The following is a 17027-nucleotide window of genomic DNA, read 5'->3' as shown; positions in this document are numbered from 1 at the left end:
CAACTTGGACATTGATGAGGCTCCAACCTCTAGGGCTCCGACCCTATCTTACCAAGGCACCAACCTTGAATTTAGGAGTACCAACTCCAAGGACACCAATCCTTCCAATTCTGAGGCACCAACCCCAAGGGCTCCGACCCTATAGTTTTACTCTGTCAAGAAATGTTTGATTGTATTATATTGCTCCCTGTTTTTGTGATCTTTGTAACAGATCGTTGTCTGCACTACATAACCGCTTCAAGAGTGACTGCTTCTTCACGAGCCCTTTTTAGAGATTAACCCAACCAACAGACTTGCTCAACCTTTGGCTTTCTTTCATTTCTTGGACCTTTGGCTTTCTTCAACGTTGGATCTTCGACTTCCATCTTCAACCTTCGGCTCTCTTTGTTTCTTTAAGTTCACGAGTTGTGAACTGTCAATTCTTCTGTGTGCCCGATGCCGAGATCGATGCTTAAGGTGAGGTATTATACTTTGTATTTATATGGGTTTCCCCAATACCCAAAAGACACATTCATTTGTAAGGAGAGGCCGACTTATAAATATTCATCCAATTACTCATAAACTTGTTTTATTTACGGAAAATTTCATAGGAGAGATGTTAAATTGGCAACTAGGGCCAAACTCCATGTGGGTCGGCTTATTTATGGCAACTGATATTTTTATTGGATCCCTCTCGTCGAGAGGTGTAGGATTGATCCAAAGATCATCTGATTCCGATAAGTATTTATGGAGATATGAATTTATTTTGTTTATGTAATTATTATCAAGCCGACCAGCTCTTATGTAGGCTCTAGAAGCCCAACTGACGTGTCTATTCATCATCCTCGTTGTGGTATAAATAGATGAGGATTTGGAGTCATTAGTACAACACATTCTTGAGGTAATCTCCTCCTCTCCACGTCTTGGGTTTTTGGAGAAGGAGTGAGACATCAAGAATAAGATGCTGGCCCATGATGCCCTAGCTCTAAATCTCAGCAATATGAAACCCTATACGCTGGTATGGTAGAACATGACAAAGGTTTCTAGCCGCAGTCTAAACGTAAGGCACAGTCCAAGCATAACTCGAGTATCCGCATTGAGTTGAGTATCTACAGTACTATGAAGGGTAGCCACAGCAATATGAAACCCTATACGCTGGTCATGAAGACTCATACGCAGTCTTGGGTGCCACAGTGATCAAGCTGCAATTATGAAGAGGTCATTACGTATGATACAGTCATAGAGGAAGCACAACATTCACGATATATACGACACCTTAATTATGCACAGCATACAGTCACGCAGGAAGTATATACGCACTTCATGATACATCATGCAGGAAATTATGTATATGCTATGCTGTCATATATATATATATATATATATTGGAACGCAGTTATATATAATATACCACGCAAAGTTAGCCACAGTGAAGGAAGGAAAACAGCGTGGATGTATACACGTTGTCATACCACGCAGCCCTAATCTGCTTCGGTCATAACTACAGTGATACGTTGGTTATATTGAACGCATTATGGGACGGCAGCAACGTAAGCCAATGCAGTCACATTGAACGCAGGGACGCAGTCATATTATATACGCTGCAGTAATGTAAATGTTGGATATATACGCTGGGCACTGGAGATATATACGCTGGGCACTAGAACGCAATACATGCACAGCTGAATCAAGAGCCGCAGTCAAAAGCTACAGCCAGATATGAACGCAGTTCATGTCATGTCTTGACACGCTGTTCATAAGCTACAGCGAGATATGAGGGAATCTGGAATGAAGTATTAGGTGCAGTCACATTCGGATAACTGAAGCGTATAGGTAATCTCAGCATTCTAGTATTGGGTTAATCTCGCATGAATAAGAGCAGTCCTTCGGTGGCATAGAGATAAGAACGTTGTGTGATCTGGGCACATATATATAATGCAGTCTTGGGCAGCAACATGATATATTGTAGATGGGCTGTGAAACGAATACATGGAGCATGGGCAGCAGCATGATGGGAAGCACTATGAAATCATGTGCATGAGCAGCACAATGATACATTAGCATGGGCAGCACTATGAGATCATGTGCATGGGCAGCACAATGATACATTAGCAGGGGCAGCAGCATGATGATGATGCACATTAGTTTGAGCAAGATCATGGACATGGACAGCCGCATGATGTAGTATGCAGTGGTGCAACTAGAGAACCAGATGCAGCATGATGATAGGTATCAGTTGAAGCAAAATGTCTTCAACTGATCTCATCGTTATAGGAGATGATCTATGCTTAGATCTAGATAAAGTCAAAGTGTTGACTTCTGTTGTAAATGTACTCTCTCTCTCTCTGCTGAATTTTGAAGATAAAAGAAGATTTGATCAAAGGGTTTCCCCACACATTGTGGGGTTTGTCCCTGGCTTGCGCCATATCTTGTGTCCTCTTGCCTTGGCTTGTCTTCTGCGTTTTATATTTATGTTCTATCTGCAGTTTATCATAATGCTGATGTGATTGCTAACTGTGAAAATTTAAATAAATTGCTCTAGCATAGAACATACCTAATCTTAACAAGAGACCGTAACCAATGAGGTCCCACATTCACATCATCAATCGCAATCGCAACCTTTAACATTACCGATGTAACATAGTCGATACTCATACTGTCGATGAAGCAGATGCGATATAATATTAAACATTCGTCAATAGATCCATCAGGTCCACAACTCCATCCAATTAGCGGTTCGTTGGGTCCACAGTGATATCGTAATCAGCAATCAGTTTCACAAGTCTTATCGCAATCGGCGATCCGACGGTGACAACCCTTTATGATTTGTGTAACTTCCGATACTTGGACACGATACTACATAAAGATGTATTCTAATGGAGCTATTGGGTTCGCATATTATATCGCAATCGACGTTTTGAATGGAACATGATTATGCGAACAAAATGGTTTGCAATGGTATTGGGTTGTATTGCAATGGTGCAGCGGGTCCGCAATGATATCGCAATCCCAATTTTCAAGTGTGACATTCTTTTGTGATAGATAACATTTGATGCAGAGGCGATATTTCATTAAAGTGTATTATAATGGTCCAGCGGGTCCCCATATTATATTGCAATCGGCGAGTTTGTACTTGACAAGGCTTTAAAGCTAGCAATATGGTGGATGCGATATTTCTTTAGCGCGTGTTGTAATGGGACCATCGGGTCCATAACTCATATCGCAATTGGGGATTTCAGTGTAACAAGGCTTCAATACTTGCGATGCAGCAGATGCGATATTGTATTGAGGTGTGTTGTATTTGAGTGATCAGGTCCGCAATGCATATCGCAATCAAGGGTTTTGAGCAGTGTTACATAACTTAATATAATAGAACTGTTGATAAAGTTCCTCCGATGATACTGTTAACTCCTCGGCTCTTCCTCTTGGGCATATGCGTTTTAATGGGTTTCCAACGACTTCTTCCTCTTACTCTTGGGTTCTCGCTCCATTTCTTTTCACTCTTCCGATAGCTCCTCTTCAATGATGTGTTCTTATATGCTCCTCTAATATCGTTGTTGCTCCTGTGGCTTATCTTCCTGTGACCTCCGATAACTCTTCTTTGACTACTCCTGTTCTTGACTTCAATGGCTTCCTTGATGGCTTTCCTCCTTGGCTTCTTGCTCCTGTTGCTTCATGGATCTGCTTCTCCTTGGCTTCACATCATCATTTGGTATCCCAAAATATTGCCATATTGACATCAATCAGTTTAATTGGGTTTGGTCATCTTTGATTTGTTGGATCTAGGAGTGTTGAGTTTTTTTGAGTGAAGCATTCCCTGGGAGGACATTTGGCCGACACTTTGTGTTGATGTCTAGGTCTCGAAGGTGGAAAAGGTGGTGTTGATTATAGAGCTTTGTTTTTAGATACACACCTGGATTTTTGGGTTGGTGGTTAGCAAGTAAACCTGATGCTACCTAGAGAGGCTGAAAGCTTGAGTCCATCTTAGTCCCACCCGAATAGATTGCCCTAGTTAGGAATCTAGTCTGTGGCATTGCAGTGCCTAAATTGTTGAGAGACCAATGGATAGATTGCCCTAGTCAGGAATATAGTCCATGGCATTGCGGTGCCTAAAGTTATTCATGGTTCATATAGTTGAGATCTTCCTTGTACTTGTATATGATGAATACCTCCCTAGTTAAGAGGGAGTGTTGGAAAATGTTACTAGGTTCGGTCTTCATTAAATGTATTTAAGTCATCTTGTAATGTACTTGTCAAAGGAATAAAGATTTTCATTATTATTGTTATTATTATTATTATTATTATTGTGACTTATTAAAGTTGTGGAAGATGAGAATGGAGTAGTCAATTAAGAAATGTAGTGTGAATTGGCTAAGAACAAGGCTTAAATAGGAAAGAAGGGGATATGACGCGTAGGCAACATTTGAATGGAGGAGTTCATTGTCATGTTCATTAGATTAAAAATTATGTTCACCAGATTAAAACATTTTTTGAAGAGACTTTTGTATCTTTTCACAATTTTTGTCTAACAATTAATGTTTTCAATCCCAATTCTAAGGAGATTTGGAACTTTGGTGCTTTATACAAATGAGGAATTAGTATGATTACCTTAGGTTATAATATATATCCCTTGATTCAACTTTTATTGACTGTATAATGTGTTGAAATTCTGATGCTCTATGTTGTTACAATCACTTAAATCCATAGCTTCTTTATGTTGCAAACTAAGTTAAGTAATTGTAGATAGAACATAAAAAATATAAACCATATGCACAATGGAAGACAACCAAGAACTCAATGAGACATAGAGAAGTTAAGTCAATGACCAGGGCAAAACCCACAAGGGGAAACCCAATCAGATTCTTCTTCTATTAGAAATCAGTTGTTCAGCAAAGATACAAAGTACAATGAGAGAATGAAGAAGGTCACCCAAATCTGAAGAAGATCTCTAATAGGAGTAGTTGATGCAAACACTGAATCACTTTGGCTCTCCAAGATATGCTCTTGCTCTTCAAGACTCTCGTTCTCTCTCTCTCAATCTTCCTCCAAACTCTCCAACTCTCTCTTTCTCAAGTTCGAATTCTCTTTTCACAAGCACGAGTGTGTCAAGTGAGGATGAGAGACACAAATATATAGGAAGCGGAAGGAGGTCGAATTCATGAAGGAGTAACTCCTATGCCTTGAGGAGGAGTTACATATGCCAAAATAGGAGTGTAACTTATGCATTAAAGAGGTGTAAGAGGAATCTTTTTATGACGAGTCATTAAAGTGTGTAAGAGAGTGTAAGAAGTGCGTAAGAGCAATAAAGAGAGAGAGGAATGAATCCATTAAGACAGAGAGAGCAACATATGAATTAATTGAGGGGAGTTACATATGACATGATTGAGTCTTATGATTGAGAGACTTGAATTTCTTTTTAATAATAATATAATAAATTATAATATCATAAAGAAAATAATAGTGATAATAATAATAATATTGATGATTAAGTTAAAAATTAAACAATTGAGATTAATTAAGGACAAGTTAAGTGATTTTCCATCATGTATATATGATTATGAATTGATGGAAGGCGATTTACTATTTTTGGAAAGTCATGGTTGCAAAGATAGACATGACTTTCTATTTTTAGAAAGTCACTTTAGAAAGGTCAGAAATGAAATTTTATTCAAGGAAATTCATCCCATAACATAATGAATTAATGTTTGCTTTCCAAAAGCTCTGCATGTAGGACAAAATGTAGCTGGAAAGCTGGCTAGAAGTTAGAACATTTAACCCTCAGCTAAGCATTTTGCCCCTACAAACCAATGCATATTATCCCTACCCTAGTTACATACTTGTTGAATCAATGATCATTATATATCAGCATTGTGTCATGTTATGAATGTGATGGTGTGTGTAATGTCTACACTTGAATGCATGGTTCTTCATGGGATTAGAACTTTAAATCAGATTGCATTGCAGGTTAGTAATGGAACTTGGTTGAATATACGTCATGGGATATCAATATAAGATTATTTCCTAGTGGTTGGTGTGCTTGATTAACTTGAAACACCATGAAATGTCTAAGTATATGGAACAACCTCATGTCTTGTGGGCTTTTGTTCCTTTTGTATATAGTTTGTATCCCAATAAGTCCGTCTTCACCCTTGGACCATATTCTAACTGATGAAATGTGCTGGGACAGCAGTTTTGCAAGCTAAGGAGAAATTCCATGAAAGACCATTGGTTGCCTCCCAAAACGCCTTGGCATTCCCATGATTTGTCCAGCATTGACATAGGAAGTTGTCCCTCTTCTTCTCCACTTTATGACCAAAGCACGAAAGATATGAAACGTCAACTTTCAAATTATAATATTAGCAATAATACTACTGAGGTTTTGGAGAAAGGCTTAGGATTTGCCATCGTGACCCGACAAATTCGGTTTGAAGACATAATTTGTGGAATTGAGGACAGGATCAGAGGACTTCCGGAAAACGCCAAGGAAGTAATTCAACAAGACTGCTCTGTAATCCTTGGATGTACAAAAAGTTCCAAGAAGCAACATTTCGAGGAAGGAGCAAACAGTTCTCAAGGAGCTTAGAGAAGTAATGAAGATTTAGTGGTTCTCAAGGCTGAGAAGGGTGGAACTGTTGTCATCATGAACTCAAATGATTATGTAACCAAGGTGTTAGACATTCAAACAATAGTGGAATTTATAAAAAGCTGAATAAAAACCCATTTAATAGTCCGCAGAAGTAACCAATGCCATCTATGAATCCAATCTGGATGAGGAAATCAAGAACAAACTTGTTATTAAGTCTCTCCCTTGATTCCCAGAATTTATGGCCTTCCGAAAATTCACCAAGATGGAGCTCCTCGCAGGCCTATAGCGAACACAACTAGGGGACTTACATACAAGCTAGCCAAATATCTGGCAAACAAACTCAAACCCCTGGTCGGTGAAACTGATTCCTCTATGAAAAACTCTAGATTGTTAGTTAACCAGATTAAGAATGATATGGTGGAATCTGATGATCTCATGGTAAGCTATGATGTGGTTTCCCTTTTTACCAAGATTCCAGTTGACAAAGCAGTTCAGGTCATCAGAAGCATATTAGACCATTGCACAACCAAACTTGTTGAGATTTGCTTGAAATCTACATTCTCCAGCTTATTTTTCTCCTGATGATGGACCTTAGTTGAAGGTCCGAAACATTGAGGATTAAAATACAAATGTGGCTTATCCTGGAAGCTCCTACATAAAATACTTGGGTTCTCCTCTCAACATAAAAAGTTTCTGAAGATGTAGAGAGTACGTTTACTTTCAACAGTTTTAACATGGGAAACTTTCTGTTTGAACGCAATGTGTTTATACCTATTGTGTTTTTATTTTCCTGCTGGATATACTTCTGTGTTTTTTTAGTTCAAGGGAAAAGCAGAAACAGAAGCATTAGAAGACGAGGCTTATTTTCATATAACCGTTCACTGTTCTTGCTGACACCCTGCCCTTTTCTTGACCCAGAAGTGGAAAAGGAAAATCAGAAAGGGAAGTTAAAATTTTGTCATCTTTATCTTTTACTCTTTTCACTTCAACAGATTTTAATATCTTAGATTTCATTTCTTCAAAACATCGCACGCCATATGTTTCACATGTTTATGATTACAACGAAGTTTTTGAGAGTATGAGGCTCATAATTTTTGAATTTGTCAATCTGTGTGCAGTATATTTCTTTGTTATTCATAGGCATGCTAATTGTCATGTCCGTCAGAGGCTTCTTATCCAACCTCATGAAGGTAACATTCTGTAACTCTCTCGTAACATATTTCAATTCACCATGATGATTTCATCGAGAACTAATATGGTTAAAAAGATGGCTGCTACAAAAAGATGAAAAGTGGTGTTTTTCCCTTGCAGTTCTTCTTTGCAGTTTCCAGAGGGGGAAGTGGATCATCTACAAATGTTGTACTGTTTTTGTCTGAAATCATGGGAATGTATTTTGTTTCCTCGATATTGTTAATAAGAAAGAGCCTCGCGACGGAGTATAGGTGAATCTTTTCTCTTCAATTCAATTCTTAGCAGTGGTTTTTTTAATATAATATATTAATTTTGCCCATCTGAATGTAATTTCACTTTCACAGATCTATAATTACAGATGTCCTGGGAGGTGATATACAATTCGACTTCTATCACCGTTGGTTTGATGCAATATTTGTAGCAAGTGCTTTCCTTTCCTTGTTGCTTCTCACAGTACACTATACTTCTCGCCAAGCTGATAAGCATCCCATTGATTGAATATTAATCTGTAAACATCATTTATTCTAAATAGGAGTAATTTTTTTCTTATACTGTCCCTATGCCTTTTATTAGTCAGGAGAATGTATGTAAGAGTCCGGTCCATTTTGTTTATTTTATTCATGCTTATGATTGCGACCAGTCTTAACTCTACCGGCTGTGGCCATTTAAATTCCTATTTTGCACAGCCATTCCTATTTCTTTAAATTGAAAGTATCAATGTTGCATGAGAACATTCTGGGGTCTTCGGCTCCAACTCTGGATTTGCTCTCTGAACCAGGCCACTACAGGAATACTCTCAAAACACTTCCAAAAAGTAGCCTAATGAAAGAGCACAGATTTGATCAAGTTTTGTAACAATAACTCTTTCCCCTAACGGGATGCTTAAAGAAATGTCCAGGACATTTTTTCTCCATTGCCCTTTCAAGGCAAAGAGTTGTTTGTTTTGATTTGAGATTTCAGTAGTTTAGTGAAATTCATCCTGTCATATGACAGTTCGGTTGGAATTCATATGTGATATGTAATTTGGTGATATTCCATGTCAAACATCTAATCCCTAGTAAATAACTTCCATGATAGTATTTTTTCATACATTATATTAACAGTTTTTATTATTTGGAAGCCCATTGACATTTTATATCTTTAGGGTAATACCACTTCAATAGTTTCATGTTAATTTCAATGTTAATGCAATAATATAATAATCTTTTATCTCCTTCTAAATATTATTATAATATTTATTTTTGTTTGGGTGTATGATTTTCTTGCATGTGTATAACACCTGGACCTACATCCAAACCTTCTAGTTGTTGCGAAAAAGAAAAGCGACAACTATTAATCTTATTTTCCTTAACCTTGATATTTGCTTGTGGATGTTATTTATCTTATTTATCTTGCTTAGTTTGATCTTTTCATCAAACAATATCAAGAACAATAATAGCAACAATAGAGGACCCAGATATTAGGTTCTAAGCCAGGGCAAAACCCCTCCAAGGGGAAAACCCAGAAACTCTTTTTTTCTTAGAATTTGCTTCAAATGAGATATAAAGACCCAAACCCTAGCCCAAGTCCTTGTCCAAGTACCAAGCCAACCCTTCCTCAAGTCCTTCTGGATTCTGCACCAACCAACTTCAATACTACAACTTCAACCTGCCAACATTGACCCTGCAATTTTGGCCTTGCAGCGTCCAAGGCACCCTAGATTAGGCTCCTACTGATACCTTCCTAGAGCAAGGCATCTCCTCCTAAGGTCAACGAGGTCTACACAGAGTTTACTTCCTCTCAGCTACAAAATCATGCACTTCGTCCTATTGCAACTTTGTCTTGCACCTTCGGCCTCTTCCCACAGCCCAAAATCCCTAGAATTGCACACGTGTGAGAGAGATAAAACCCAAAACCACGATATTTCGTCCTTCTTTCTCCTCCTAGACTTTCGCTTCTCCATCTTCCAACTTCCCAGCTACAAATCACACTATTTCTTTATAGATCAAACTTGTAGAGTGAGTCCCAAATGAGGTCGAACTACTCCTTTATATAGTCTTCTCAAGGGGTTGAATTCCTTCCTTTAGGTTGACTTGATGTTGTCAGGGCCGACTTGTACTTTAGGAGTTTCCAAGACTTTCTACACTCAAAATAATTCTTTTTACAATTACATTTTGTCCAAAAGGGTCTTATAAACATGATGTTGACTCCTTTGGCTCATGACAATAAATGCTAGGACCTTACAAACCCTATAAGCACGAAGAACATGATTTTACCTAGAAGACCATCAATAATGAGCATGAAACCCATGCTTTAATAATAATAACTTTTTCTTTTTCTTTTCTTGTTTGTTACATAGGATACATATTGAAATGAGTACAACAATTATGAAGGCCGAAACTAGTTACATTTCTCAACACAACCTCTTAACTAGGGGAGGTATTCATAATGGTACAACCAGTACAACAACATATCTCAAATTGAAGAGTTTTCACAAGAAGAGTCAGATTGATAAGCCATATTGTAAGCATCATCACTATGACCAACATTGTCCCCGAGGCCTAACTGGAAAAAATTTACTCTAATCAAGAGCAACATGCTAGGAGGCTTTATGCATGATACCACACTATCTCTACAAGGTACATACCCCATCCAGATGTCCACAAGGTATGTTCTTTTAGGACTATTCTTATCTTGGATCTCCATACTTGAGTCTTCAAAGAATATCGATCATCTTCGATCACTCTTCTCTTGAATGTATGCCCCATTCTCAAAGAGTGTTGGTACCTTTCCTTTCTTAAGGAAACCTGAAGAAGAGAATGCACATGTGATGTCCAACATCTGTTAATTTTAGGTATGTTCTATGCTTAGAGCAATTTATTTCAATTTTCACAGTTAGCTCAATATATTTTCCAAATTAGCAATCACATCAGCATTAAAGTAAACTGCAGATAGAACATAAACATAAATCACAGAAGACAAGCCAAGACAAGAGGACACAAGATGTGGCGCTAGCCAGGGACAAACCCCAATGTGGGGAAACCCTTGATCAATTCTTCTTCTGTGTGCTTCAATAGTTTAGCAGAGAGAGAGAGAGAGATAGTACATTTACAACAGAAGTCAACACTTTGACTTATCTAGATAAGAGCATAGATCATCTCTATGAATATGATACATGAGATCAGTTGAAGACATGCTGCTTCAACTGATTCTCCAAGGTGACTCCTTCACCTATCGTTGTGTTGCATTTCATCATCATGTTGCACCTCACCGCACTGCACCATGTTGCACCCATCATCACTATGTTGCATCTCATCACGCTTCATTAATCATGACTATACCCATCACTATATTGCATTATGTGCCATTGTTGCACCATGTTGCCATAATGACCTATGTGTTGGTTGCATCTTGCTTGCTTGTTGTCCCTAGCATGCTTGTTGTCCTTAGCATGCTTGTTGTTGCATGCTAGCTGTCCCTTGCATGCTAGTTGTAACATTACATGCTTGGTGTATTTGCAGCTATGTACCATACAATTGTCCCAATGTTAGTTAGTTGTCCCTTGCATGCTGCTCTCCTTCGGAGACAGATGCTCTGGATGTTCCGACAGTTCCGGCTGTTCCCGGCAGTTCCGACAAGTCTGGCAGTTCTAACAATTCCTATTGTTCCCGGCAGTTCCGGCTTCTGCCCTCTACGTCAGCTTTCTCGGTTGTTCCAACAGTTCCGGCTGTTCCCTGCAGTTCCAGTAGTTCCCAACAGTTCCGACTTTTCCGGTTATTCCCGACAGTTTCGGTAGTTCCCGACAGTTCCGGCAATTCTCGCTATTCCCGGCAGTTCTGGCTTTTGTCGGCAGTTCCGACAGCTTCCGGCTGTTGCCCTCTAGATTAGGACATCGTTATCCCTTAGGATCTCTCCTCCTACTAAAACCCATAGACAAGTAGAGAGGAAGAGATCCCAAATGTGTTGAAATGATTTGAAGGCCACCTCTATTCATACTAAAACATTGAGCACAAGTGGGGTTTATTTGGTTGCTAGCTGACATTGATGAATTGTCCCATAACACAAATAAATTCGTATCTCCGTGAATACTTATCGAAATCGAATAGTCTTTAGATCAATCCTACACCTCTTAATGAGAAGGATCCAAGAAAAATATTAGCTTCCATTAATAAGATGACCCACATGGAGTTTGGCCCTAGTTGCCAATTTTAACTCTCCCTCTCAACTAGGGAGAACTCCATCCGCTAATCTCTGCCATCAGTGCCCTGCACTGCTCTACTCTGTTGAGCTCTGCTCTGCTGAACCATGAAGAAGAAGAATTGATCAAGAATGTCTCATACCATTCTCTACTGACCCAAAGTCAGTTTCATCTAAAGAGTGTGTCACATCACTCTTACTGGCCCAAAGTCAGTTTTATTGATCCCATATCAATATCACAAGAGTGTCTCAAACCACTCATACTGATCCTAGATCAGTTTCATTGATACTAGATCAATGGAGGTCATCCTAGCACAGGGAGTATGGTAGATACATCGATGCGTCCATCGATAGTACTACTATGGTCCCTAACCCCATTTCCCTGCTCATTGATCAGATGAGAGGTACTTCCAGTGAGTCCCAGACTGCATGGGTAGGATGCCTCGACAGGAGAACGAATCATCTTGCCCCACAGTCGCCACGGGAGAACTAATCATCCCGGCCCACAGGAGAACTAATCATCCTGTTTCACAGTTGCCACGAGAGAACTATCATCCCGGCCCATAGGAGAAATAATCATCCTGTTCCACAGTTGCCACGGGAGAACTAATCATCCCGCCCCACAGGAGAACTAATCATCTTGTTCCACAGTTGCCGCGGGAGAACTAATCATCCCAGCCCACATGAGAACTAATCATCCTATTCCATAGTTACCACGGGAGAACTAATCATCCCGGCCCACAAGAGAACTAATCATCTTGTTCCACATTTGCCACAGGAGAACTAATCATCCTATTCCATAGTCGCCACGGGGTATCACATGGGAAGGTTGAACCTGTCATCTTCTACATAGTGCACCACCAGGGGAGGGTGAGTCGCCCTGTGGTCGTATGTTGCTCCAGTCAGTGCCCCAAGCCCCTCAGAGCTCCGAGAGCTCAATGCATGCAACATGTAGGACCCTTATAAGAAGGTCTCTCAATGACTCCAAGTTGTTTGGGAAAGTCACAGATTTGACCTTTCCCCGGGGCTTTGACAAAATGTCTGCGACTTGTACATCAGTCTCAATGCGATGGAGCCTCCTCGCTCATCGACTTACCATATCTCAGATAAGGCAATATTTGTTGTCTATCTGCTGGAGCAATCATCGAATACGGAATTCCTCAATAATCAAATCCCCCCTCTGGTTGTCACAGAGAATCACAGTGGTATTCATCATGTGTAAAAATAGCGCACTTAAGAGCTTCTGCAACCATGCAGCTTCACACGAGATCATACTCGTAGCTATGTATTCGATCTTGGCAGTGCTTATACCAACCGACTTCTACTTCCTGCTCATCCATGATATCGAAGTAGAATCCAAAGAGAACCAACGAGAAGTGCTCTAGTGATCCTCCACACTGTCTGCCCAATCAACATTTGAATAATCATGCAGTTTCATATTTCCGGCAGTGTATCTCAATCCATGAGAGATTGTGCCCCGAAGATATCTCAGAAGATTCTTGGCACAAATCCAGTGAGGCTCAACCAAATATGAGCTCACCATGCTAACTGCAAAACATATGTCCGGACGGAAGTTCATGAAGAACATCAACGTGAATGAGTTTATGAGACTCAGAGGCATTTCCTAAATCTGGTCCGACATCACTACCATATAACTTCTGAAAGTTAAGATCCTCGTGGTAGTCACAGGCTTGCAGTTTATCATTCCACATCCGGAATCCAAATCCGTCTTCCTCTACAAATGAGAGGGTCTGCATATGTCAAAAATAGGTCATCCTCATATGGTGTCGGTATGAGAGGTCTATCATCCACAACCTTCGGGTAATGGTTTGGATCGGTTTCACTCCTAGTGAATCTCAGCTTCATCAGACAACTATTAATCCTCTCATACTACGCCCAGGGTGTGTTGCTTCAAGCCATAGAGGGCTTTCTTCCACCTGTATACATGAGATTCCCGATCATGAATCTCAAACTCCTCGGGTTGTTCCAAACCTGTGGACCTACTGCATGAGGGGAATGGTCCCCTTATAAGATTTTCCTTCGGTACATCTCAGACATGTATCTTCATGCTCGTCTTGAATTCAAGCATCCCTATCACCATCTGATTGACATCGGGTAGAGCCCCATAGGTAGACCTCTAGTGTTATAGATGCGATATGTCAATTGACATGATCCCCAATGGACCATCCTGCAACTTGATACAAATTGCCAACCCTGAACCCATGAGAAAAAGCATCTCTGAAAATTCTATTTTTTAACACGTACCTTGCCATCGATGAATGCCACCCTGAAACCTTTGACTTCCATTTCCAAGATGGACACCAGGTTCTTCTTGCAATTAGGTACATAAAAGAGATTCTTGTAAATGAATAGAGTTACCCTCATTCAATTGAGGGGTAACATTCCCTACATTCTTTCCGGGATAGGTGGCATCGACTCCAAGTATAATCCCACGGTTGTTTCCGTCTCTACCAAATTCGAGAGAGCACCCTTCTATCCGATGAGGTGCCTTGAAGCACTACGATCAATAAGCCAGATTCCCAAAGAATCTAAAGGAGAGGGCCAATACAAGATAACATTTCTTTATCTTATCAGAAACAACATTTGATTCTTCATACCTGGGGTTCTTTTCTTTCTCTAAAGAGTCAATCATTTCCTTGATGACCTGCATTACTTGTCATTCCTCTGATCATTGAAGATGTCATTGGAATGATTGTTATCATCATCAAGTGATATGTCCCTACTTCAGACACTCCTTCGCATAATGGCCAAACTTATTACAACCAAGGCATCTGCCTTTCGTTCCACCCTTAGATCTGGGCTTCCCATTGAAGTGATCTTTAGGTAGGCCATCAGAAACTTCTACTGCACCATTCTGATAATATTCTTTGCTTCAACTTCACCCTTAATTTTAGGTATGTTCTATGCTTAGAGCAATTTATTTCAATTTTCACAGTTAGTTCAATATCTTTTCCAGATTAGCAATCACATCAGCATTAAAGTAAACTACAGATAGAACATAAACATAAATCGCAGAAGACAAGCCAAGACAAGAGGAAAGAAGATGTGGTGCTAGCTAGGGACAAACCCCAATGTCGGGAAACCCTTGATCAATTCTTCTTATATGTTCTTCAATAGTTCAGCAAAGAGAGAGAGAGAGTACATTTACAATAGAAGTCAACACTTTGACTTATCTAGATAAGAGCATAGATCATCTCGAAGAAGAAGATACATGAGATCAGTTGAAGACATGTTGATTCAACTGATTCTCCAAGGTGACTCCTTCACCTATCATTGTGCTGCAGTTCGTCATCATGCTGCGCCTCACCTCGCTGCACCATGCTGCACCCATCATCACTATGCTGCATCTCATCACGCTTCATTAATCATGACTGTACCCATCACTGTATTGCATTATGTGCCATTGTTGCACCATGTTGCCATACTGACCTATGTGTTGGTTGAATCTTGCTTGCTTGTTGTCCCTAGCATGCTTGTTGTTCTTAGCATGATTGATGTTGCATGCTAGTTGTCCCTTGCATGCTAGCTGTAACATTGCATGCTTGGTGTATTTGCTGCTAAGTACCATACAACTGTCCCAATGTTAGTTAGTTGTCCCTTGCATGTTGCTGTCCTTCGGAGACAGATGCTCTGGCTGTTCCGGCAGTTCCGGCTATTCCCGGCAGTTCCGGTAGTTCCGACACTTCCGACAATTCCAGCAATTTTGGTTGTTCCCAGCAGTTCTGTCTTCTACCCTCTGTGTTAGCTTTCCCGCCTATTCTGGCAGTTCCGGCTTCTGACCTTTGCGTCAACTTTCCCGGTTGTTCCAACAATTCCAGCTGTTCTCGGCAGTTCCGGCAATTCCGGATTTTCCGGCTATTCCCGACAGTTTCGGCAATTCTCGCTATTCCTGGTAGTTCCAGCAGTTTCGGCAATTCTGCCTATTCCTGGTAGTTCTGGCTTTTCCCCAGTTCTGATAGTTCCTGGCTTTTTCCCTTTGGATTAGGGCAGCGTTATCCCTTAGGATCTCTCCTACTAAAACCCAAAGACAAGAAGAGAGGAAGAGATCCCAAGTGTGTTGAAATGACCTGAAGGCCACCTCTATTTATACTAAAACGTTTAGCACAAGTGGGGATTATTTGGTTGTTGGCCGACCTTGACGAATTGTCCCATAACACAAATAAATTCATATCTCCATGAATACTTATCAGAATCGGATGATCTTTAGATCAATCCTACACCTCGCGATGAGAGGAATCCAAGAAAAATATCATCTTCCATTAATAAGATGGCCCACATGGAGTTTGGCCCTAGTTGCCAATTTTAACAACATCACTCCCTCTCAAAACAAGAGGAAATCCGTATTCTGCGTTAATCTTGAGAATAGAACATTTCTCCTATTTTAGGAAACTTCTTTGCTCGCTCTTAAATCCAGAGGAGATTTCTGACTTCCCTACTATTTGGGAAGTCAACACCACAAGCCTCATAGCTTGTCTTCTTCAGAGTATTTGCTACCAGTTCTTCATGGCTACCAGGCTCCCTCTTTCCTTTGCATCAAGCTTGTTTTCTTTCAAGGTATTGTGGAGCCATCTCCACTCTTCTTTCTCATGACAAGATCCAGGCCATCTCTCTTGCTCATCACTTTCATCTTCAACATCATAGATGAAGACTTTGTATTGATCCTTTCCAAATTTCAAGTTGATCAGAACTTCTTCTTGAAAGTGATCTTCCTTTGACATTTAGGTTATCTTCTCGCACTGCTACCTTTTAATCCCAAGATGTCCATATCTTGACTTCAAAGTTGTCAGGTACTGGATATTGAGCTTCCCTCAATATTCTTCATTCATACAGTTGAACTTGCCTTAACTACCATTATATATTCCGACAACATTCTTCTTGGTAAAAAAATAATTTTTTAACTAGATAACCAGCAATAATGAAAAATCAGACTTACCTCATCATGATTACTTTCTTGTTCCATCAACATCCTCATGGTCCATCTCCATATGACTTTTTCCTTCATGCATCAGAGTGCCTAAGGATCAAACTTGATTAACAAGTTACAAATTTTCCTCCGGAGACTATACTGGATGTT

The 17027-nt window shown here is 40.0% G+C and overlaps 1 protein-coding gene across 3 annotated transcripts in view; it reads left to right on the top strand.

Moving 5' to 3' along the window:
- Nucleotides 1-8850, top strand: part of LOC149256230 (GPCR-type G protein COLD1-like) — a 402810-nt gene extending 393960 nt beyond the window's left edge. For 2 of the 3 annotated variants that reach the window (XM_089460701.1, XM_089460700.1), the window contains 3 exons: nucleotides 7684-7755; nucleotides 7877-8007; nucleotides 8101-8850. In XM_089460701.1, coding sequence (XP_089316827.1) covers nucleotides 7684-7755; nucleotides 7877-8007; nucleotides 8101-8254 — 357 coding nt within the window. In that variant the 3' untranslated portion in view covers nucleotides 8255-8850. The remainder of the gene's footprint in view (nucleotides 1-7683; nucleotides 7756-7876; nucleotides 8008-8100) is intronic. The other variant, XR_016267270.1, reaches the window with a different exon arrangement.
- The last annotated feature ends 8177 nt before the right edge of the window (nucleotides 8851-17027 follow it).

This window comes from Pinus tabuliformis, chromosome 7 (genome assembly GCF_031772625.1).
Source record: "Pinus tabuliformis cultivar Carrire ecotype Pingquan chromosome 7, CPIR1, whole genome shotgun sequence".
NCBI lineage: Eukaryota > Viridiplantae > Streptophyta > Pinopsida > Pinales > Pinaceae > Pinus > Pinus tabuliformis.
The sequence above is the reverse complement of the archived record's forward strand: the minus strand, read 5'-3'. Positions and strand labels throughout refer to the sequence as shown.